This window comes from Megalobrama amblycephala, linkage group LG1, assembly GCF_018812025.1.
Source record: "Megalobrama amblycephala isolate DHTTF-2021 linkage group LG1, ASM1881202v1, whole genome shotgun sequence".
Lineage (NCBI taxonomy): Eukaryota > Metazoa > Chordata > Actinopteri > Cypriniformes > Xenocyprididae > Megalobrama > Megalobrama amblycephala.
The window spans coordinates 19893653-19916613 of NC_063044.1; the positions used below are offsets into that span (position 1 = coordinate 19893653).

At 39.9% G+C, this 22961-nt stretch overlaps 2 protein-coding genes across 3 annotated transcripts in view; one reads left to right on the top strand and one right to left on the bottom strand.

Annotated features, from left to right (window-relative positions):
- Nucleotides 1–13818, top strand: part of LOC125244089 (gastrula zinc finger protein XlCGF57.1-like) — a 130157-nt gene extending 116339 nt beyond the window's left edge. Inside the window, exon 4 of one of the 2 annotated variants that reach the window (XM_048154050.1) lies at nucleotides 12318–13818. In XM_048154050.1, coding sequence (XP_048010007.1) covers nucleotides 12318–13416 — 1099 coding nt within the window. In that variant the 3' untranslated portion in view covers nucleotides 13417–13818. Of the gene's footprint in view, nucleotides 1–12055 lie in introns of both variants that reach the window. The other variant, XM_048154058.1, reaches the window with a different exon arrangement.
- A 6720-nt stretch (nucleotides 13819–20538) lies between these two features.
- LOC125257084 (E3 SUMO-protein ligase ZBED1-like) lies at nucleotides 20539–22008 on the bottom strand. Its single transcript, XM_048173750.1, has one exon. It carries the CDS (start codon nucleotides 22006–22008, stop codon nucleotides 20539–20541), a length of 1470 nt encoding a protein of 489 aa, XP_048029707.1.
- Nucleotides 22009–22961: the final 953 nt, after the last annotated feature.

Genomic DNA, 22961 nt, shown 5'->3' on the forward strand with positions numbered 1-22961 from the left:
TTCCTTACATATTTTTGTGTATATTATAATGTCTAGAACACAGATATATTTAGTTATTTTGGAAAACATTAATCAAATCTGACTTGGAGATTGTTGCCTGTTGATAGATAGATGCCTGTTGCATTGTTCAGGGACAGGTGTGAATGGTCTTGAACATGAACCTGTAAGTGCTCTGGGGGGGGTGCATGTGTTTAATATGATAAGTAGAGAGCATAATAGGCCAGCCAGACAGTATTGTTTGAATGTAGTAGTGGAATTTTGATTAGCATTTGCATTGAAATTATAATACTTTTAATGGATAATACTTAGACCATGTGTTGAGGGTAGAGATCTACCACCCTGTCTATTCTTTCAGTTTATCTACTACAATATAAGACCCATGTGTATTATTCACTTATTAATTTTTTTTACTTTTTCCATTTCAGAATGCCATTGGACCACCCCCACTGGATGTATGCAAAGACATGATTGCACATTTCCCAGTAAAGACGAAGAGAGGATGCTGTAGACACTGCAATAATGGATACACAAATACACTGTATCAAGTGCAATGTTCACCTGCGCTTATCAAATGAAATGTCTTAGGGACTATCACTGTAAAACACAGACTTCATTCAAACCACACTGAAAGTGATAGAAGAAAAAGTTTTATAAATACAATTTTTTCCAATAGTTTTATTAATAAATGCTTATTCATAAAAATATGATTGTTGTGTGATTATTACTCATGATATATACTGTTATGGGGCTAAGTAAGTAATCAACCCTGCAAACGAATGCTTAAATGCTCTGTATATCTGTTCAGACAAAGTGAGCACAAATACAGAAATTCTGCTCCTAACTAGGCCCAACGTTGCAATATTACAACATCTCCTTAAAAACGTACTAAAATGTAAATGATTTGATTATCATGATATTATAGAATGCTTGATTGATTGATTGTTTAATGTTAAGAGCTTTGCCATTTTACAAAGATAAGCTAATTTAGTGGAATCATATATAATTTTTTGTACTGTCGTCTCCGCTGGTTTCAAAATATGTCTCCATTTTCTGCTCGTCCGGCGCTTTGCAACAACACAACCTTGTTTCTGCAGTGACTTTAAACATGTTTCCTATAACCAGAGTTGGGTATAATGCGTTACAAAGTAACATTACTGTAGTCTAATTAATTTTCCTGATAATGCAGTAATGTAATGCATTACATTTTAAATTTATGTAATTTGATTACAGTTACTGATGTCAATAAAATTAGTTAGGTAAAGTGCATTTCAAAGAAATCATGTTTGGCGCGGATGCGTCATTATGAATCACCGGAGAACTTGTGGAGGAGGATACCCGCTCCCAAGACGAGCGTGCTCCAACCTCACCTAAACAAGTTAGATTGGATGCTTATAGGATCGGGAGAGAAGGTAACTTCTGAACAATACTGTTTTCCAGTGATGGGAATAACGGCGTTATAAATAAACGGCGTTACTAACGGCATTACTTTTTTCAGTAACGAGTAATCAAACTAATTACTTTTTCTCCCGTTACAACGCCGTTACCGTTACTGACAAAAAAAATGCCGCGTTACTATAATTGAGCTCACTGAAGCGGTTTTCATCCGAGTAAGCTCTCTCTCAGCCATAGGACCTGCAAAGTTTTTTTCTCTGGTGTGTGCTGCGGTAAGTCATACACAAATATAATTTTAAACTGATAATAATGTATGATGCGCTGTGTGTGTGTCTGTCAGAGCATGCGTGCGAAGCGCGAGCTCAAACCAGAATACCCTTTTTGATGCTTGATCGAAAATATGTGAAATGAGTTAGAACTAGTAGTTGTTCATTTAAGCTATTAGTTGACTAATCACATTTATATTAATTTAATCTCTTAAATACTGGAGAGAATAAACCATAATAAGGAGCGTTTACATAATATAGGCTATATAGCACTCAATGGCACGCATAATTGCCATAAAGAACCGGCAAAAGTAATGAATATGAGTGTGACAAAAACAGCAAGGAGACATTTTAATTGTTTATTAATAAAGTAATGTTTTCTGAATCAGTGTCGGCTGCAAAGATGAAGTTGACATTGCTGATTCTCATTGCTGATCATCTGCTCATATGGACGCGCCTAGAGAGATAACGCACATTTCATTCGGATTAGGCTATATAATCAGAGTAGCCTCTTTCTTTTCGTTTTTAATTACTTCATTTTCGTTAAAGTAGATATTTCAAGCATTCTATAGATATATTTCTCATGTCTGCGAGGCAAGCAGCCTCTGAGTTTCGGTTCATTTAAGACGCGCTCCAGTTCACGCGCCAGTGATCGCGCCCGCGCCTCCATGTCATGATTTTATTGTCTGCTATATTTGCTTGTTATATATTAAATCCAAGCAATTGGTTGATGAAACATTGATTAAAATTAAGATACAATTTTTACAAAACGAAATTCACTTTAAAGAAAGGCTTTCTACAAAGCAAAACTTAATGAAATGTTTAAAATCATGTCTGACCCACTCCATGTCTCCCGATATATTTGCGCATCTTATGATGCATCTTACTCATGCTGTTCACTTTTCATTATCGAATAAATGGATTTAAAACATAACATAGGACTATTTAAACATAAATATGAAACTACGTTTTCTTTAATGGCTACCAACACAGTACAGAGAAATTTCATAAGCAAGAGCAGATCATGAGTCAGGAGTCGCATCAAGAATAATTTATTCTTAGACTTATAATATTGGGGCATTCAATTTATTTGGCATATTTTTATTTTATTTTTATTTTTTTAAAGTAACGCAATAGTTACTTTCCCTGGTAATTAGTTACTTTTATAATGATGCAACTCAGTTACTAACTCCGTTACTATTTGTGAGAAGTAACTAGTAACTATAACTAATTACTTTTTTAAAGTAATGTGACCAACACTGCTGTTTTCAAATGTTATAAATGCTTTCAGCAGTTTTTTCCTGTCTTTAAAGGGTTACTTCAGGATTTAGCATTAAGCTTTGTATTAGTAGAATACCACTATTATTTTCGAATTACCGTGCTTTCCCCCTTCATATCAGTCCGAGATGAGAGATTTATGCATTTTTATTCTGTAAAAAAGCCTCCGATGACACAAAAATCGTCATTTTGCGTCATCGGAGGCTTTTTTGGCCAGAGGCTTAAAACTACAGCCAGTAATAGCAGGTAGTTCGCATTTTTTCACCACGCCCATACATATGCGCGTTTGAGGTTACTCACGGACATAGATCAAAGATTTTATCAAAAGTGGGTGTCAATTATATTTTTAAGCTTACAGTAATTAACATTATTTTGTCTGCACTACATCAGTGGTTCATCTGGCAAATTTATCGGTCTCTGCAGTCATCTCAACCAATACAGCAACAGGCTTTTGTGGTAACGTTAGCATAAATAGATAAATAGACTAACTCAGTTTTACAAAACAGTGGCTTTACTTTGATAACAGTCAACTTATATGCAACTTATATGTAATTGTCTATGTAACGTTACTTTGCTAAATTTGCAGTTTTACTGCTACCTACAACACTACATATAGGCTACTGTGTTATCTGTGTTAGTGGTTTGGGCATGGCCTCGCAAGGGCAGCAAAACAAGTGCATTCTGGGAGTTGTTGTCTTTCATCCACATTAGTCAAAAATACATTTTCTGCCTTTTCTCAGTCTAGAAAGCTCCAAATTCAAAAATAATTTCACATTTCTACTACATAAATGACCAATTTTAAATACACATTCATCTTTCCAGGGGTGAAGTACCCCTTTAATGCAGTTACATACAAACAAAAAAGCTACCACACATACATGCTACACACAGCAAGGAATGTTTAAGCTGTGTCCGAAACCGCTCACTCGTTCTCCGATTCACTAATCCCTATATAGTGTGTGCCATTTGAGTGCACTATATCTGCAAAGAGTGAACGAAATGGAGTAAATTTGGACGCCAACGTAGCCTATAACTGTGCGTCGGAGAGCTGGAGCTGTCACAGAAACGGCTCAACACGTGATAAAACTAGGCCTGCTTTTATCCTGCATGTTATTTTATAAAATAATATTAATAACAATCTTAATGACTTTATTTTGTAATCATACATACGTGCCAGCTTTGTAGTTTCATCGATTGTAAGGTTTGTCATGCTTAATGTGTTCATAATCAGGGCCGGATTATCCATAGATGGGATTGGGGGAGTGCCCTGGGGCACCAGCCAATAGAGGGCACCAAGTGATTGAGATAATGACTAGACTTTTTTTAAATCATGTTTTGTATATATATTATTTAGCTGGAAAGATACAGATACAAAAATAACAGTTAATGATACATTATATACAGAGAGAATATAAAGAGCCCTGCCCCTTTGATCGCGAAAGTGAAAGTTCCCTTTGTGGTCCCATCGCGTTGAGACCTGCACTCCCAGATCCGCGGGACCCAACGCAACAGAGGACGGTGCGGGCGGTAAGACACTACTCGCATACGAGTTGCGGGAGAATCAAATGATTCCTGCGGGAAGCGGGTGCGGGACTGAAAAATCCGTCCCATCCGATGTAGGTCTCTACATCGCGGTGCCCCCGCGTTCCCATTTCTCCTCTCCCTTAGAAAAATACCCTTAGAAAGAGCTACTGAACATAAATAAAATGTGCAAAAGGGTATTGAAATTTTTTTAACAAAATGTACATAAAATAAATTATATAACATAACCATAGAACAGTAGAACATAAACATTGTCTTGAAGATGGTTCATTTCTTTACCCCTGAAAAATAAACAAAAGCAGATTCAGCAAAATATAATCACAGTACATCAAATGAAAAATAAGAAGTACTGTACAAATAATTTTACCTAGAAAAGGCTCCAGCATGTTTTGGGCTCCACTTTTCTTGCACTTTGGGCTTCACAGTTTGTGGATGCTACACTTCTCCTCCCTAGTGCCAGCCATGTCTGCACATATGTTTGTGCATTAAACTGATCCAAGGGTGGTCCGTTGCATTTCAGGAAGATCAGATTTGAAAGCCTTTTGATGTCGAGAGAGTTTCTTTTATCTGTCAAAGTATCATTCATTGAGCTGAAAGCTCACTCGCATTCACTTGTTGATACTGCAATGGTGTGGACAGCTTTAAGAAGAGGCTTCAGGGCTTCTGGTGTCTTGGAAGCTTTTAGGTCTTTATACTCCCTAAATCCTAGGACACTTTCCCTCTCCCCAACTCTGAATCTCTGACATAAATGTCTGACCGCTGCATCCCCATATTGAATATCTAGAGATGCAGGCCATGAGTCAGATTGGAGGACCTGTGAGGAAGTTGTTGGAGTCATCCTGCACTTAACATTTTCAGCCAGGCTACGGAAAAATTGCCCAGGGTTGATTTTTATAACCCTCTCATTTTCATGCAGGCATACATTTCTGAAGATTTTCTTCTTTTCAGCTTCAAATGGCAGTTTGTGTGTAGGGACCAGGTGTGGATACCATTGACTCAAACACCCGGATTTGTCGGTCCAGCTGCCTGTCGGCTTGATCCAAAGTCATGTCTGGAGCATTCTTGAGAGGTCACCGAGTTCTGTGAGAGCGTCACACATGATGCCAAGATTGACCACAAAAGAAACTGTAGTGAGAACATCATTGAGTCCTTTGTATTTTGCTCTCTCTCTTGCATCTCTGCTGGTATCAGCAGCAGCACTTGTAAAGTGTACCTGCAGAGCTTGGTAGTTCTCCCATACTGCTTTCACTGTTCTTTCACTTGAAGCAACCCAACGCACTGATAAAACACGGCCTATCACAAGGAGACGCTGTCCAACATTGTGAGCACTCTCGGTTAATTCCCTTTGGTTTTTTTGGGGATGCGTGGTAGAGGGAGTAAAGCTGATCTAAAAATATTTTAAAGTGATTGATTCCTCCTACCTCCTTCAAAACATCACAAACTGCCAGTTCCAGTCTGTGATTGGAACAATGCCAGACAAACAGGTAAGGGAATTGGGAACAAAGCTGCGCAGCAACTCCTGCTTTCCTCCCAAGCATCACTGAGGCTCCATCACAAGCAAATGCCAACAAATGTTCCTGTAGGTAGTGAAGGTCAAAGCCATTGTTATGAAGACATCCTAACAGTGCTTCAGTGATGTCCTTTGCTGTGGTCCCCTGCAGCTCAATCAGTTCAAAAAATATTGTGTCTGGCTGTTCACTAGAAATAGCTGACCGCAGGCACACGACAAGCACAGACTTTCCACTTATTATAGTGGATTCATCAATGAGCACACACAATTTTCTTTCATTCATCACTGTCATTGACTACTTTCTTTTTCATTTCAGCTGCAATGTGATCCAGTATATTTGCACCTGAGTTATTAGAGTGCAAAACTCTGCCCATCTTGACCCCATTTAAGACTTGCAACTGGACATCTATTGGCATGTCTGTAAAGGGACGCCCATACTTGCCAATCTTATAAGCTGTTCTAAACACATTGCAAGTTGAAGCGTATTCAGCATTTCTCAGATCTTCAATGTGTTTTTGCATTGTATTTTGTGTTGCCTTCTCTTTTATTTCAACTGCTTTCTTGTGATAAATTGTCTTTTCTTGTGAGTCTCTGTGCTCTTTTATTTTCTTTCGTAGTGAGTTTTGTTGTGCAGCCTTGTCCTTTCCAAAAGACGAGATTAAGCACCCACTCCACTCCTGCGACACTCTCTGCCCTTGTTGCATGTCCACGCAAGCACAAACTTGACTACACACACTACAACCCAACTTTTGATTTCTGCTCATCAGCCACTTGTGGAGAAATACTGGACTTGTGCTTGGGACCAACATTCTGGCCACTCATGATCGCTAACGCGGCTGTTGTCATCGGTAGAAGTGATGTCATTCTCGTCCTCGTTCTCGGCACAAGTGCTGCTTTCATTAGCTTGCGTCTGACCTGCAGGGATATCATTCTGGCTTGGTGGGGTGTCAGCCAGCGAGTCAGCTGATTCTGACCGTGTTCTTTTAGTACTCAGAGTCTGAAGCCAGGAGAGCATATTAAGTGTTGTTCACTGTATTTGTATTTTTACCGAGCCGAGTGTGCGCGTTTCACACACCCTCTCCGGCCACGTTGAGTTGTTGACAGTGACAGCGGCAAAAGCGACGCATGCGCTTTTCACTTGTAAAACTCAAGGGTGTGTTGGTAATGTAGTCTCTGCTCTCGGTGGGACGAATTAGGAAGCGTGCATTGTGAAGGGCGCTCTGAAAAGAGGCAGCACAGGCAAAGGATTAAAACCTCTATTAAAACAGATGTCCAAATGAGCGTACCGGTACGCTAAAAGCACGTTCTGGGCACACGGAGAGGTGGCGGTACGCTCAAGAGCTATATTTGGAAGTGGCGGTATTGAGTACCGGTGCGTACCGGCCCACTTAAACCACTGCCTCTCCCAGAACGTTATTTCGCCCCTGCCCTCGCAGAGGTCTGTGCATGCCACTGCATGGAGGACACCAGGTTTATTCGTGCCTATTTATTGGGAAAATCTCATTAAAACCAAAATTATAGGCCTATGTAGTGCCCCATGGTCTGACAACCATATAAATATTCACAGTGCTATTCTGTAATTTCTGTCAAATGCAGGCAAATTTCGCTGTATATAAAACATACAATACGTTTCAAATGATTACACATATATGTAATTGTTCATGTGCAATTTGTTACCTACTGCGTATTTACGCAGAATTAATTGACGATTTTGCATGCACAAATTCTAGAAAAAAAATTCTGCTTAGGTAAGGCTTTTTTACCATTATTTCTCGGCAAATATGTGACGCTGTTTTCGATTTGAAATTTGTTGAACGGTTTTCTCTTTTAGATGGTTGCTTAGATGCTTGTAAAGTTCAGTGTGTGTGTTTTGTTGCTGCGCGCGTCTGTGGTGCTGAATTCAGCTGTAAATATGATTGCTTGATTGCAACAGTCTTTCTTGGACTTGCTTATTTGTTTTGGGGGGGTTTTTTCACTTCAAATGTGGTCACCCTAGGGCAGTGGTTCCCAAACCTGTCCTGGAGGACCCCCAGCCCTGCACATTTTGTATGTTTCCCTCATTTATCACACCTGATTCAACTCATGTGCTCATTAGTAGAGACAGCAAGACCTGAACTAGGCATGTCAGATAAGGGCGACATTCAAAATGTGTAGTGCTGGGGGTCCTCCAGGACAGGTTTGGGAGTCAGGGGACTACATTGTGTTAATCCGGGCCTGTTCATAATCATTAAATACTATTAAAAAAAACTGCAAACAAAAATAAACATTAATAGGTATACAATATTTCATATATTTATTAGTTTACATTTAATATATTTATAAGTTATTTTTAGTTTTTTTAGAATCTCACACTCACAGATGACGTGGTCGTTGAGCGCCCTCAGGCGACCCTCAGACGCCCTCTTTGCATTTGAAAGAATAAGCTACCTATAGATGATTAACGAGTCAAGTTGCTGTTTTCATACTTCTGTAATATTTTTCAGTCAATATTAAATTACAGAACGAACTATGAGTTTCAGTTTGTGGTGTATTTTTGTAGGTTTCAAAGTAACTTGAAAGTAAAGTATTTAGAAATCTTATTACTTTTTACATTCAGTAATCAGTAATGTAATCAAATTACAATTTTAATGTAGTAATTTGTAGTGGATTACTTTTTTTGAGTAACTTACCCAATACTGCCTATGTTTGACGAGGCGTGAGCAAGTCAAATAAACCACGCAAAATCTGATCAAAGCGCTCAGGCTGAAGCCTAGTTTTACATGAGGAGGTGGGGGTAAAGTAATTATTACCAGAGCTTGTCAGTGATTTTAGTCCCATCTGAATGTGCCATCTCAGTAATCATTACAGGCAATGTCAGTTTACTTCATATTTGTGCAGTTTTTGAGTAGGCTTTTATACAAAAACAGATTTTTATGTAAAATTCACTTTATAAAAGACCCACATTTCTAACTTTCATTCAGGAGGATAACATGGATAATTTGACATGGTTTAGTGTAAGATTATTGCCCATCTTTAAGTAAAAAAAAACTATCACTTTTACCAGTAGATGGCTGCAGAGATCCACTATACTCCAAAAACAGCACAAATGTTGAGTAAAAAAAAAAATTGAGTAAAATTACATTTGTTCAAATATATATATAAATATAAATATATTGTTACAAAATTACATTTTGTTGCCTGGGGTCTGTGGAGAACCCAAAGACCCTGAAGGGGCTTGCACACCGGATGCGAAGCTCAGCGCCCATGCCACGTCTTTAAAATTCGAACGCATTGTTTTCTATGAGTGTAAAGACTTGTCGCTGCGCTGCGCGCCTCTGAGCTTTGCGTCCGGTGTGCAAGCCCCTTGAGTGTACTGCACAAAGGTTAAAGTAGCTAGACAGATTCTGCCAGTGTTGGTTCAGAGTAAACAATGATGTACTTCTGAGTCCTTAAGATGGAGGGAAGTTAGCAAGGGAAGGGCATAAAAATCTGAACTTGAGTGCAGCCCTGGAGTACCTCAACAGGACACTTTGTAGATTTATTTGAAATATCCATCAGTCTCAGATCAGAGTATCAGATCTGATGAGTTGAACCTAGAGTAGGAATGACCAAACCTGTTCCTGGAGATCTACATACATGCAGAGTTCAGATCCAACCCCGATCGAACACACCTGCCCCTGAAGATCTTTGTGCAGAAGTATAAATCAGCCTCTAGTCTTCAGGAATGCTTGAAAATTACAGGCAGGTGTATTTGATTAGGGATGAAACTTAACTCTGCAAAAGAGTGGTCCTCCAGTACCAAAGCTGATCATACATCAGTGATTCTCAAACTTTTTTCCCAGTGGGCCGCACAATGGTCCAAGTGCAAGTCTCACGGGCCGCATATAATTTACATATGACGTCACCAGTGCAAACCAATCAGATTTAATGTTATGGTATTATCAGATAATACTATTATTATACGTAGATGTTGCACACAATAAATAACAAATAAAAACTAACTTACTGACATTAGCTTTACAATAATTATCAGTAATGCTCAGTGAACACACAAACTGTATATACAATCACTTTAAAGGTGCCCTAGATTCAAAAATTGAATTTATCTCGGCATAGTTGAATAACAAGAGTTCAGTACATGGAAATGACATACAGTGAGTCTCAAACTCCATTGTTTCCTCCTCCTTATATAAATCTTATTTGTTTAAAAGATCTCCGAGGAACAGGCGAATCTCAGCATAATACCGACTGTTGCGTAACAGTCGGGGGCTCCGCCCCCAATATTTGCATATGCCAGCCCATGTTCCCAACATTATGAAAGGCATTAGACAAGGGCAGCCAGTATTAACGTCTGGATTTGTGCACACACAGCCGAATCATCAGACTAGATAAGCAAGCAATAACAACAGCGACAAATGGCAGATGGAGCAATAAAAACTGACATGATCCATGATAACATGATATTTTTAGTGATATTTGTAAATTGTCTTTCTAAATGTTTCATTAGCATGTTGCTAATGTACTGTTAAATGTGGTTAAAGTTACCATCGTTCCTTACTGTATTCACGGAGACAAGAGCCGTCGCTATTTTCATTTTTAAACATTTGCAGTCTGTATAATTAATAATGCATAATGCACACAGCATGCATGATGAACATCTTGTAAAGATCCATTTGAGGGTTATATTAGCTGTGTGAACTATGTAAATGCGCTGTAATATAGTCGAGAGCTCGTGTGGCAGGGAGCGTGCGATTTAAAGGGGCGGCATGCTGAAAAAATCAGTGTAGAGTTAATGATGCCCCAAAATAGGCAGTTAAAAAAATTAATTTAAAAAAATCTATGGGGTATTTTGAGCTGAAACTTCACAGACACATTCACGAGACACCTTAGACTTATAATACATCTTGTGAAAAAGCATTCTTGGGCACCTTTAAGTTGCTATTTAACTCTGTATGACTGTATGACTCTCTTCAACAGCATTACAATAGTCACCAAACAATCACACAAACGCCTTAATAAGCAAATGTTACTCAGCTCATTTTACAAACAACACTTAGTGCACTGTAGGCTAATTATCTCTAACGATATCAAGCTTTCTGTCATGTCGCAATCCCTCGCGCAGCATCGGATCCGCGAGCGCGCGCAGAGTTGGGACCAAACAAACACATCGAATTCACAGTTCAGTCTTTTGAAATTGTAGGTTTTGCTTGTCAAGTACTTTACTACAGAGCAAACAGGAAGGCTGCCCATCTTGCTCATTAACAACTGATTCTGCCATTCTTCTTACCTTTACTGCTGATGCTGCGACTCTTCTTGTTTGCATTTGTTCCTTCATTTTATCTTCCAGATTTAGTTTTTCTCCTTTAATAACAAATTTGACCATTTTGAGGCTTAAATTTACAAAATTAATGGCTACTGTTTGAATTCTTCCTAAGCGCGCACTTGTGTTTGTTTCGTTAACTGAGTGATTGCGTCATTAGCCTACATTGCCTGATGTCTGAAAATAATAAATACTCACCAAAATTATTTTATATGACAAATAAAGCATTATAGCTCATTTATATTTATTTAATTCACTTTAATTAAAATTTTAAAACTAAAATAAATTGTATGCTATTAATTTTTTATTTTCTTTTATTTTTTTTAAATTGTGGTCAGCATATCGCGGCCGCATTTACATTCATGACGGGCCGCAGGTTGAGAACCACTGCTCCACACCCATTCAAACGCTTACTGCAGTGAAGTGTCGCGTTGCGCGACTCACTGGATGTCATGGCAACCGAATCACGGAGGAAAACTTTAAATATCTCGCCTTCGCTTTAATTTCGGACCATCTCCAAAAAGACATAAAACACTAAACAAATGATTTTGACATGAGTTTATCAAAGTAGGAAATCCAGACTTTTAATCCCTTACACACAATTACTGCTGTTGAAATACGAAATGGAGGCGGGTCCGGATTGAATTCCCTCCGGGTCCGGGTCCGGATCCGGACCGGAGTCCGGACTTTGAGAAGTGCTGTCATACATGTTGTTGATTTTGATGTTTGAAATGTCTTAACTTGTTTTTTTGTCTATTTTTGTCCTAGACCTAATGGCACTGAGAGAGGCGAGTCATGAACTTAATGAAAGGGATGAAGAGAAAATTATAAATTATAATTATAATTTAATGACTGAAAAAAAAAACAAAGAGAGAGAAAATCAACAAAGAGAAAAATCAACAAAGTTTTCCTTACAAAAAGGACCTCAAAATACTGGAACTAAAAGGTATTTCACATGCCAACAGTGTGGAAAGACTTTTGATCAACATAGAAACTTTCAAGTCCACTTGAGAGTTCACACTAGAGAGAGTCCCTTCACTTGCCAACAGTGTGGAAAGAGATTCATACATAAAAATCACCTTAAAGTTCACATGAGAATTCACACTGGAGAAAAGCCTTTCACCTGCAAACAGTGTGGAAAGAGTTTCAGTCAAAAAGGAAGCCTTGAAATCCACATGAGAACTCACACTGGAGAAAAGCCTTATACCTGTCAAGAGTGTGGACAGAGTTTCAATAGAAATGAAAACCTTAAAGTCCACATGAGAATTCACACTGGAGAAAAACCTTTCACCTGCCAACAGTGTGGAAATGGTTTCCGTGAAAAAGGAAACCTTACAGCCCACATGAGAACTCACACTGGAGAAAAACCTTTCACCTGCCAACAGTGTGGAAAGAGTTTCATTAGAAATGAAAACCTTAAAGTCCACATGAGAATTCACACTGGAGAAAAGCCTTTCACCTGTCAACAATGTGGAAAGAGTTTCATTAGAAATGAAAACCTTAAAGTCCACATGAGAATTCACACTGGAGAAAAGCCTTTCACCTGCCAACAGTGTGGAAATGGTTTCCGTGAAAAAGGAAACCTTACAGCTCACATGAGAACTCACACTGGAGAAAAGCCTTACACCTGCACTCTGTGCGGGAATGGCTTCACAGAGGAACGAATCCTCATGCAACACATGAGAATTCACACTAGAGAGAGCCCATTCACCTGCCAACAATGTGGAAAGAGTTTCATCAGAAATGAAAACCTTAAAGTCCACATGAGAATTCACACTGGAGAAAAGCCTTTCACCTGCCAACTGTGTGGAAAGAGTTTTAATGAGACAAGAAACCTTAAAATCCACATGAGAATTCACACTGGAGAGAAACCTTTCACCTGCCAGCAATGTGGAAAGAGTTTCAGTCAAAAACGACACCTTATAGACCACATGAGAGTTCACACTGGAGAAAAGCCTTACACCTGCCAACAATGTGGAAAGAGTTTCATTAGAAATGAAAACCTTAAAGTCCACATGAGAACTCACACTGGAGAAAAACCTCATACCTGTCAAGAGTGTGGAAAGAGTTTCAGTCAAAGAGGACACCTTATAGCCCACATGAGAACTCACACTGGAGAAAAGCCTTAAGCTTTGATTCATTATTTTCTAAAATCAAAATAAAATTGAACAGCTCAATATTGTAATAAATCAAGGTCAACATAACAGCCTCTTAAATGTTAAAAGCATGAAACGCTCACAGTTCAAAAAGCTTAAGCTATGTCCTATGCCTTCTCTATAAGTTGTTTGCACATGACGTCAGTGCTGCACGCGAAATGCGGCAGGTGGGCAAGGAGTGATTTTACTATATAGGAATCAAAATTCCTATTTTTTGCATTGTTATAGTTGCTCAAATCTATCAAACCGAGAAACCACAATGAGCTTTTACCATTTATGTAACTTGTATAGTTTTTTTTTTTTTTTTTTTTTTTTTACTTTTTAAAATATAATTTTGTGTCTGCTGATACTGAAATGAATATGGAACCTGCTTACTTCATTTTTTTACTTGGTTAAATATTAACATTCTTCATGGTATCGTTTGCAGGGAAGAGAAGATATTTTATCCCATTGAATGATTATTTAGTGTTTTCACTTCAGTTTTGTTGAATTCAATTTACAATGTTGATCTGGTTACCATGAGAACAGTGTCACGCGCTGCTGCTTCAGCCATCATATGGTAGAAAATGTCAGAATAAATAAATGTGTTCAACAAGCTGACAGAAGTTGATCCATTTCTTTGTTGGTAGGGTGTAAATATTCACTTTCCCCTATGTCCATGGAGGAGAATCGGATGGGCATTCAGCAGACAGGCACCAACATATTTTTTATTTTATTTATATCAACAAATGACAACCAAAATCAAACCCATAGAAGCTTGTGAACAGTTTTTTTTAAGTGGCTGTGTGCAGTGGCTGAACAATTTGTTATTTTTATGTTGATTTGTTACACGCATGCTACACGGTAAAATGCATATATCAGAGAGTAATCAAAATGGCTCGGGGAATTTATGACTCTGGATAATCTGTGTTTTTTAGAATAGAGATCTCGACTCTTAACTTTACTAGTGCATATTACTAGTCTTGTGGTAAACAATTAATCCGTGCAAGTTAAAACACAGAAAAAATTGTCTAATCATTAATCAAAATCTGTTTACTTCCGGTCTGAAATGGCGTTCCTTCTCTGATTACGTCAGTTTGACGGCTTGGGTTGAAAACACGTAAACCACTCCTCTGCAACTGTTCGTCTGCTATGAGTGAGAGACAGAGTGGAGGAGCGCAAGAGATGGAGAGGAGGAGCCTAACAAGTGTTGCATGATTTAACGTGTTTCTAATGGCTGTGTTCCAGTTCGTTTTTTAAATGCCCTTCCCTTGCTAACTTCCCTCAGTCTCGTTGACTGGGATGTACGTCATTGCTTACATTGCACTAGTGCCCACTACTGGTGGAAACTTTGCAATGGCCTGAACTGGAACGTCCTAAGCCCTCCATTCCAGAATGGAGCTGATTTATTATTTATTCTTTGCCCTTACAAAATTGTTTAATACAGCATTCTATATGTATATATGAGTTTTAAATGTTTTAAAAAATAATAATTACAATATCATAGAGTTGTTTCTGGTGGGGTAAATTAAACGCGATATGCTGTCATGTCATAAACGTGTTGTTGGTTATGGAGCTGCCTGAAGTGTACATATGAAGTAGACTCGCTCCCTCTGTCAAAATCGGGTCTGTCCATATAAAATTCCCTCGTCCACTTCATGAAGTGGAACACACTTAAAAATGATGGCAGAGATTCCCCCGAGGGAAGTGTTTATGGAAGTTCGCGAGTGCATGTCTAAAACTGGAGTGGAACGCAGCCTAACATGTTTGGTACTTTGTGGCATATTGAAATGTGTGAAGCATGCCATTTCCTGTTGCCAGCTGGTGGCGCTACGTATATTGTATATTGTCATAAAGATGTCTTTAGGAAGGACTCAGGCTTTGTCAAGCCACCACGTACACACCCTTCAATGAAAACTCAAGATCTTTGCAGAGTAACATCGCTAAGCCCTTAAGATTAGACTGACCATATATGATGTGGTTTTGGATGAATCTCTATGAGGAGTTAATCACAGTGTAAAACGTCTCAGGTTAGGTATGTAACCATGGTTCCCTGAGAACAGGGAACGAGACTCTGCATTGGAATACGCAATGGGGAACGTCACGTGACCCAGGTGTCTGAAAGCCAACTATCTAACAACTCCAATCCCTATTGGCCGGCGACAGCCTATGACGTAATATGGTGCGACCCGGAGTAGAGGAGCGCCTGGAGAAACAGTCAGCAGCTATCGTCTTGGGGGACTCTTCTGCAGGCAGGCAACCCAAAGCATGGCAAGGAAACACAGTCTTGTTCCCTGTTTTCAGGGAACCATGGTTACATACGTAACCTGAGACGTTTTACACTGTGATTAACTCCTGTAAGCCTTGGCCACAAGCGTGGACGAGAACTTACAGGCCTTGGACGGGAGCTTGGGATCACTGCGCCACATAGAAGTGCTCGGAGGACACAATTGCATCGCAACCGAGCGTTCCACAGGGGGAACCCCAGCATACCCTCTGGCTGCTCCGCCGTCGAGGGAGGTAAAGGCGGAGGAGGCAGCAGAACGGTTTCGGGCAGGTAAAGGTGCCCTCCACAAACTGGCAACCTCCTCATGCACCTCCGGGAAGAAAAGAACCGGAAGGGGGCCCTGGCGTTCACCAGAGCGTGCAGCCCCTAGGAGCCAATCATCCAGCCTCGAGCGCTCAGGACGGGGTGGAGGATTCCACTCCAACCCAATGCTCTCAGCTGCCCGGGGCAAGCATGGCCGTCAGCTCAGGATCTGACTCGGACAACGCTGCTTTCCCAGAGGGAGGCACCGCAGCCGAGTCTTCAGCTCTCAGGGGAAACAGGCAAGGCAGGAATGCTGGAATCCGCTGAGATGCGCCGTCACACCAGTACTGCAGAGACTCGCTGAAAACACTCCGGTGAAGGCACGATGCGCTTGGCTCCGAAGCGAAAGCTTGAATGCGAGTTGCTCGCGCTGCTCCTTATATACCCACTGTGTGGGGCAGGGCTTGCGCATGCAAATTCCGCAGACCAAGATACTCTTCGTATCATTGGCTCGTTTTGTTAACACTCAAAGGTGTTTGGTCTCTCGGGCGAGACCCCATTCGTCAGTCTCTGACGTTACGTCTCTGTTCCCTCCTTCAGGGAACGAGGGTTACATACGTAACCTAGATGTTTTCAATCAGCTGAACAAGTTCTTAAGTTTGAATGGATACTTTGACAACTTTCAATCTGGTTTCCGACCGCATCACAGCACAGAAACAGCACTCATAAAGATAATAAATGATATTCGCCTAAACACAGATTCAGGTAAATTATCAGTGCTGGTTCTACTCGACCTCAGTGCTGCGTTTGACACTGTCGATCACAACATTCTTCTTGACAGGCTGGAAAACTGGGTTGGGCTTTCTGGGATGGTCCTTAAATGGTTCAGGTCATACTTAGAAGGGAGAGGTTATTATGTGAGTATCAGTGACCATAAGTCTGAGTGGAGATCCATGACATGCGGAGTCCCTCAAGGTTCAATACTTGCACCCCTCCTGTTCAACCTATATATGCTGCCACTGAGCCAAATAATGAGAAAGAACCAAATTGCATATCACAGCTATGCAGATGACACCCAGATTTACCTAGCCCTATCACCCAACGAATACAGCCCCATTGACTCCCTGTTTCAATGCATTGATGAAATTAAAAATTGGATGTGCCTAAACTTCCGTCAGTTAAACAAAGACAAAACTGAAGTCATTGCATTTGGAAACAAAGATGAAGTTCTCAAAGTGAACACGTACCTTCACTCTAGGGGTCAAACAATTAAAAATCAAGTCAGGAATCTTGGTGTTATTTTGGAGTCAGACCTGAGTTTCAGTAGCAATGTAAAGACAGTAACTAAATCAGCATATTATCATCTCAAAAATATTGCAAGAATTAGATGCTTTGTCTCCAGTCAAGACTTAGAGAAACTTGTTCATGCTTTCATCACCAACAGGGTGGATTTTTGTAATGGACTCCTCACTGGCCTTCCCAAAAAGACCATAAGACAGCTGCAGCTCGTACAGAACGCTGCTGCCAGGATTCTGAGCAGAACCAGAAAACATGAACACATCAGACCTGTCCTCAGGTCCTTGCACTGGCTTCCAGTTGCATTTAGAATTGATTTTAAAGTACTGTTACTTGTTTATAAATCACTCAATGGCCTAGGACCTCAATACATTGCAGATATGCTCATAGAATATAAACCTAACAGATCACTCAGATCATCAGGATCAAGTCATTTAGAAATACCAAGGGTTCACTCAAAGCAAGGAGAGTCTGCTTTTAGCTGTTACGCCAGCTGCAGCTGGAACCAGCTTCCAGAAGAGATCAGGTGTGCTCCAACAGTAGCCACATTCAAATCCAGACTCAAAACACATCTTTTTACCTATGCATTTGCTGATTGAGCACTGTGCTATGTCCAAACTGTTTGCATTTTATTTAATACGTATTATGTTTTTATTCTTTTTATTCCTTTTCCTGTTTTTATTTCATTTTTAATGTATTTTATATCTTTTATGTATCATCTTGTTATTCTGACTTTTAATGCATTTTAAATATTGCTGTCTGGTTGAAAGAGCTGGGAGAATTAGGAAGAAAGCATTTGTGATTAGGTTAAAATTTGGTAAATTTGGATAAAGGGACGAACCATGGGGAAATTTGAGCTGTAGTGCATGGTTAAGATATCTCTGGATTACAGTCAGGACACTTTCCAAAGGGGGAAATTTCCAAAGGGGAAATTTGAACTGCGTTGCATAGATAAGATATCTCAGGAAGGGGGATTAGGGCTATGTGGTGCAGTTTGAGGTGTCTTGGCAAAAGGGGAGATTGAAACTTTGTTTATCAGTTTGAAGTGCCTTAACAGGTAGCAGTCCTGTCGTGTGAGGAAGATCCATTCAGATCTGCTCTGATGGATAGATCCGTTTAGATCCACTCTGACGGACAACAACAAGAACAACAAGAACAACAAGTCAAGTCAATTGGTAATTGTTTCAAAGCAGCTTTACATATTAGAAGCACAGAAAAAAGAGAAGTGGTTAAAATTAAGCTGTACAAGCAAGCGTGGTAATATGTAACATATACAAGATGGTGCTACATTAAGCCAATGTCGGCTGACTCCCAGGGGTGGAAAAAACCCCTAGGAAAAAAACCCAGCGCGCTAACACTGGGAAAAAAGTCCTAGGAGGGAAAAAACCCCTTGGAAGATATATATATGTGACCTGATCCAGCAAAAAGAGTCACAGTGACCCAAATTTCAAAATTGAGATTTTGGTATCAATGGAAAGATGAGACAATAAGCTTTAAAATGATATCCTAGTCAAAGTCCTTGAAATACCTTGAATGGTTTTAAAGATATACCCATTTGAATTATGGTTGTCTGCCCTCTTTTTCAAATTGAAAACCTGAGAAAATCGCTTTTAAAGTTTTTTGCCCGTTTTTTGTTGATATCTTTCAAAATCCATTGAATTTAAAGGGATAAACTATTTATTTTACAGCTTAATTTGACCAAAGACATTTTTATATATGTATAAATGCTATTAAACCAGGCTGAAGCTCAAATTATTTTAAAGTATTTATTTGAATTAACCCTTTAAGACCTGAAGTCTTTTTTAGAGTTTTTTTTTTTTCTGAGCGACACACACAAAAGTAAAGACTCATAACTCCAAAACTCTAGCAAGGAGAGTCAAAAGGTAGGTATCATTTGATACAAAACATTTTAAATTTTAAGAAAATATAAATTACATTACATTTGGACATTTTCTTGCCGAGAAACAGCTGATAAAAGACAAAAAATATATATAATTTTTTAAAAATAATTTTTCTTTTTTTATTTGACATGGAATAACTCAGGAACACAATAAGATCGCAAAAAAAATCTTTTTTGGTGATGCTCTCCTATATGTGAGCTGCATCTGGTTCAAATTTCGTGGTGATATTATAAAGAATAGTTTCGAAAATTGTTGTTCATTTTTTCCGCAGGCCAAGGTGGCACCAACGGGAGGTAAACTCGGTTTAGAGGTGCTTCTCAGCACTCGTTAGGAGTTTTTCAAAATGGTTAGATGCATTAAAAAGATGAGATTCTAAGCTTTAAAATGATATCTATTTTGTGTTATTCCACGTTGGAAAACGAACATGGATGGGTCCGGGATCATTGGATACACACTGCATCCTTGGGCTGGGACGATACACTTAAACTCACGATACGATGCACCTCGATATGCCAGGGTCACGATACGATACGTCACGATACGATATCAAAAAAGAAAAAAAAAGAAGAAAATATTACTGTATAACAACAACTTATTTATTTTTGTTTCAGCTGCACACAGGGAAACACAAGGCCTAACTGGCCAAACACAAACAAGAACACTCCCTTAGTGCTGCTCTAATCCTAGGTTAAGTTATCTCAGGACTGGTTCTTCTTCAAAAAAACTAACATATCAACATGTTCTGGTGTAATCAGTGATCTTTGAGCAGACACAATGTCTCCTGCTGTGGAAAAGACACGCTCACTGGGCACTGACGTAGCAGGAATGCAAAGGTAGGCTTTGGCCAGGGGGGCAAGTATGGGGTAAGCATATGCATTAACTTTCCACCACTCAAGTGGACTACTGTTGAGTGGGATAGGAATCCCATTTCTGTAGGAGAGTATCTCCATTTCAATCCCTCTGCAGGACTGCACTGTCTCAACAACAGTAGTGTAGGAGCTCCCAAGGAGATCTTCTAACGCTGTCTTTTTTGGTGGGGGAGGCTGTGTCACGTCCTGCATCTGCCTTTCTCCCTCCACTGGCTCTTCCTGGCTCTGCTCTGCTCCCTGTACTGCCTCAACCATGACCCTGGCCTGCTCTGCTGCTGCACCTTATATTGAAGCACTGGCCCTAGTGGTTCTTTCATCTATGTCACTGGTCTGAAAAAAATAAAATAAAACTAGCTCAAACATTTCTGTCTTTCAATCCTTCACTCCCTCCCTCTCTCACAGACACACGCACACAGAGACTCTCTCTCTCATCGACTAATAAAAAAAACAATATGAGAAATAAGTTTTCGGGCTCTGGCCTACACATACAGGGCACCTCATTTTTTTTTTTCAATAAAAGTTAGCCTACCTGGTTGCGCTGCTCATGAAGTGCTGAAGCTTTTTCACGTATTCGGGCATAGACGGACTCGCGTTGTTCATCATTCAGATGGGACAGGCTTCGGAATCGTGGGTCAAGCGCAGTGCACTCCTGCAGCATGTCATTACAGTCCCCCGAGTACCGGTCCGAGATGTCGAGTAGAATGCCGCTTTTCATGTTGGCGATGGTCTGTGTGTCATTTTCGTCTGGTGACATGCTTTGCTCGATCATGAACTTCAGTGGGATTATCAGTGAAACAGTGGGCTCTTTTTCATCACAGACAACTGTTGTGGCTGTCTTCAGTGGCTTAAGCAGTTTCACTATGTCCTCGACATCTGATATATCACTGTTATCCAGAGTGTCAATTTCTCTCGCATTCCTTCGGATTCCTGGGCAGCTCAGTGCAGCTGAGACAGCTGCTTGTTGCTCCAGGTAGCGCGCCAGCATGTTGTATGTGCTATTCCACCTGGTTTGGACATCGGTGATAAGTTTATGCCGAGGCAGCTCTAACTGGGTTTGCTTGTTGGTCAGGACGGCGGTGGCCGTGGTGCTCTTGTGAAAGAATGTAGTTATTCTTCGCACACGACCAAGAAGGCGCGCGACGCTGGATACAGCCAAGCCTCGCTTACTGGCCAGATTCACAACATGCGCTAAGCACTTGATGTGAGGGTGGAGACCGCTCTCTCTCACAGCAATGTCCATGTTGCTCGCGTTGTCTGTGACACAAGCAATGGTTGTTTGTGGCCTCGTTAGCTCCCACTCACTCACATTTCTCAACACGTGAGCTATGTTAACACCAGTATGACTTTCACTTAGCTCACGAGTTTGCAACACAAAGCTTTTTCTCTCCCATTTCTCGTTGATGACTTCTGCCGTGATGGTTATATAACTCTGTGTTGCACGCGAGGTCCAGCTGTCGGTGGTCAGGGCGACACAGTCGGCATTTTTTAGATACTCTTTCACGCTTTGTTTGGTTTTATTGTAAATTTCCGGGATTACCTTCTCTGAAAAATGTCCTCGACATGGCATCTTAAACTTGGGCTCCAGCACATTGAACATTTGGATGAATTTTCTGTTCTCTACCATGTTAAATGGAGCCATATAGTCCGCTATGAATTCGCCAATGAGCCTGGTTATCTGTTTTGCATGCAGACTTGACGGAGGTAGAGTTGGTGTCAGCGTTTGTTTCATGGTCAGCTGTCCCTTCGGTAGGCTCGTTTTCTCCGGGGCCGTCTTCACATTTTTATGGTGACGTTGAAGGTGGTGGTTCATGTTTGATGTGTTGGATGTGGTGTACGGAATGACAGCATGGCATAGCTTACACACAGTCTTAGTCTTGTCAGTTACTCTATTGCCGTCTTTGTCTTTTTTAATGAGAAAGCCAAAATACTGCCAGACATATGACTTGTATCCAGGCGGAGCGTCCTCAATTTCGACCTCATTTGACTCCATGGTCGGCTGTTTGGGGGCAAGGCAGTTGGTGCTAATGCTAATAATATTTGTTAGCTCGCTGCAGTGTTGTTATTGCAACATGCGCTGTCTTGACGTTACGACGTACCGCACCGTTCCCCGGATATAATTTTTTTTTTTTCATTTAGTTTTTTTACCCTGCCACCATAGACTGTATGTCTGCCCCATATACATACACACAAATATAATACACTAAATTATTTATATATTACGCAAATCATGCAGCAGTGCCATCTACTGTATCTTTATTTCGCGATCCATTTTTTTCGACCTCGATGCGTTTCGTCACATTTTGTATCGCGATATTTTGTCAAACGATATTTCGTCCCATCCCTAGAACACGTTATATTGCACACTATAAACACAATCAAAGCTTCAAAAAAACACGAAAAACGGGACCTTTAACATCTATTTAAACATTTAACATTAAAATTACAAAAACAACTTCACAATTAACTGCTATCAATTTTAAACTGCAATGACTAATTATAAAACTTTAAAATAACTTCACACTGGACATAAACAATATTGCTACATTTTAAACTTTTATCCTAATTCTCAGAACACAACACCACACCTACTTTTACCTTTAATCTCTAACAAACATATTTAACTAAAAAATAATAACAGTACTTGTGTTTAACACTTTTTCACTAAATGACTATTTTAACTTTTTTAACACAATTTTAAAAATTTAAAAACCAACTAAGTTGTAATATTTACAACTCTATAAATAAACATAATTAGTAACTTTTTCTTTCCTGAGTTCCCAGAATGCTTCAACTTTTTGTCACATTTGCCATACTTTGGACGTGCTGATGCTTCCGGCTCTTTTTCCTCACTCTCTTCAACAACCTGTTCTGTTGTCCTGCAATCAGTCAACTTGCCCTTGCCACTATGTTGACTGTTGGCGTCTTGTGATGGCTGTTGTTCAC

Bases quoted from the DNA above. Each gene is read 5' to 3' on its own strand.
- LOC125257084 (XM_048173750.1), bottom strand. From the start codon at position 22,008: ATGGAGTCAAATGAGGTCGAAATTGAGGACGCTCCGCCTGGATACAAG.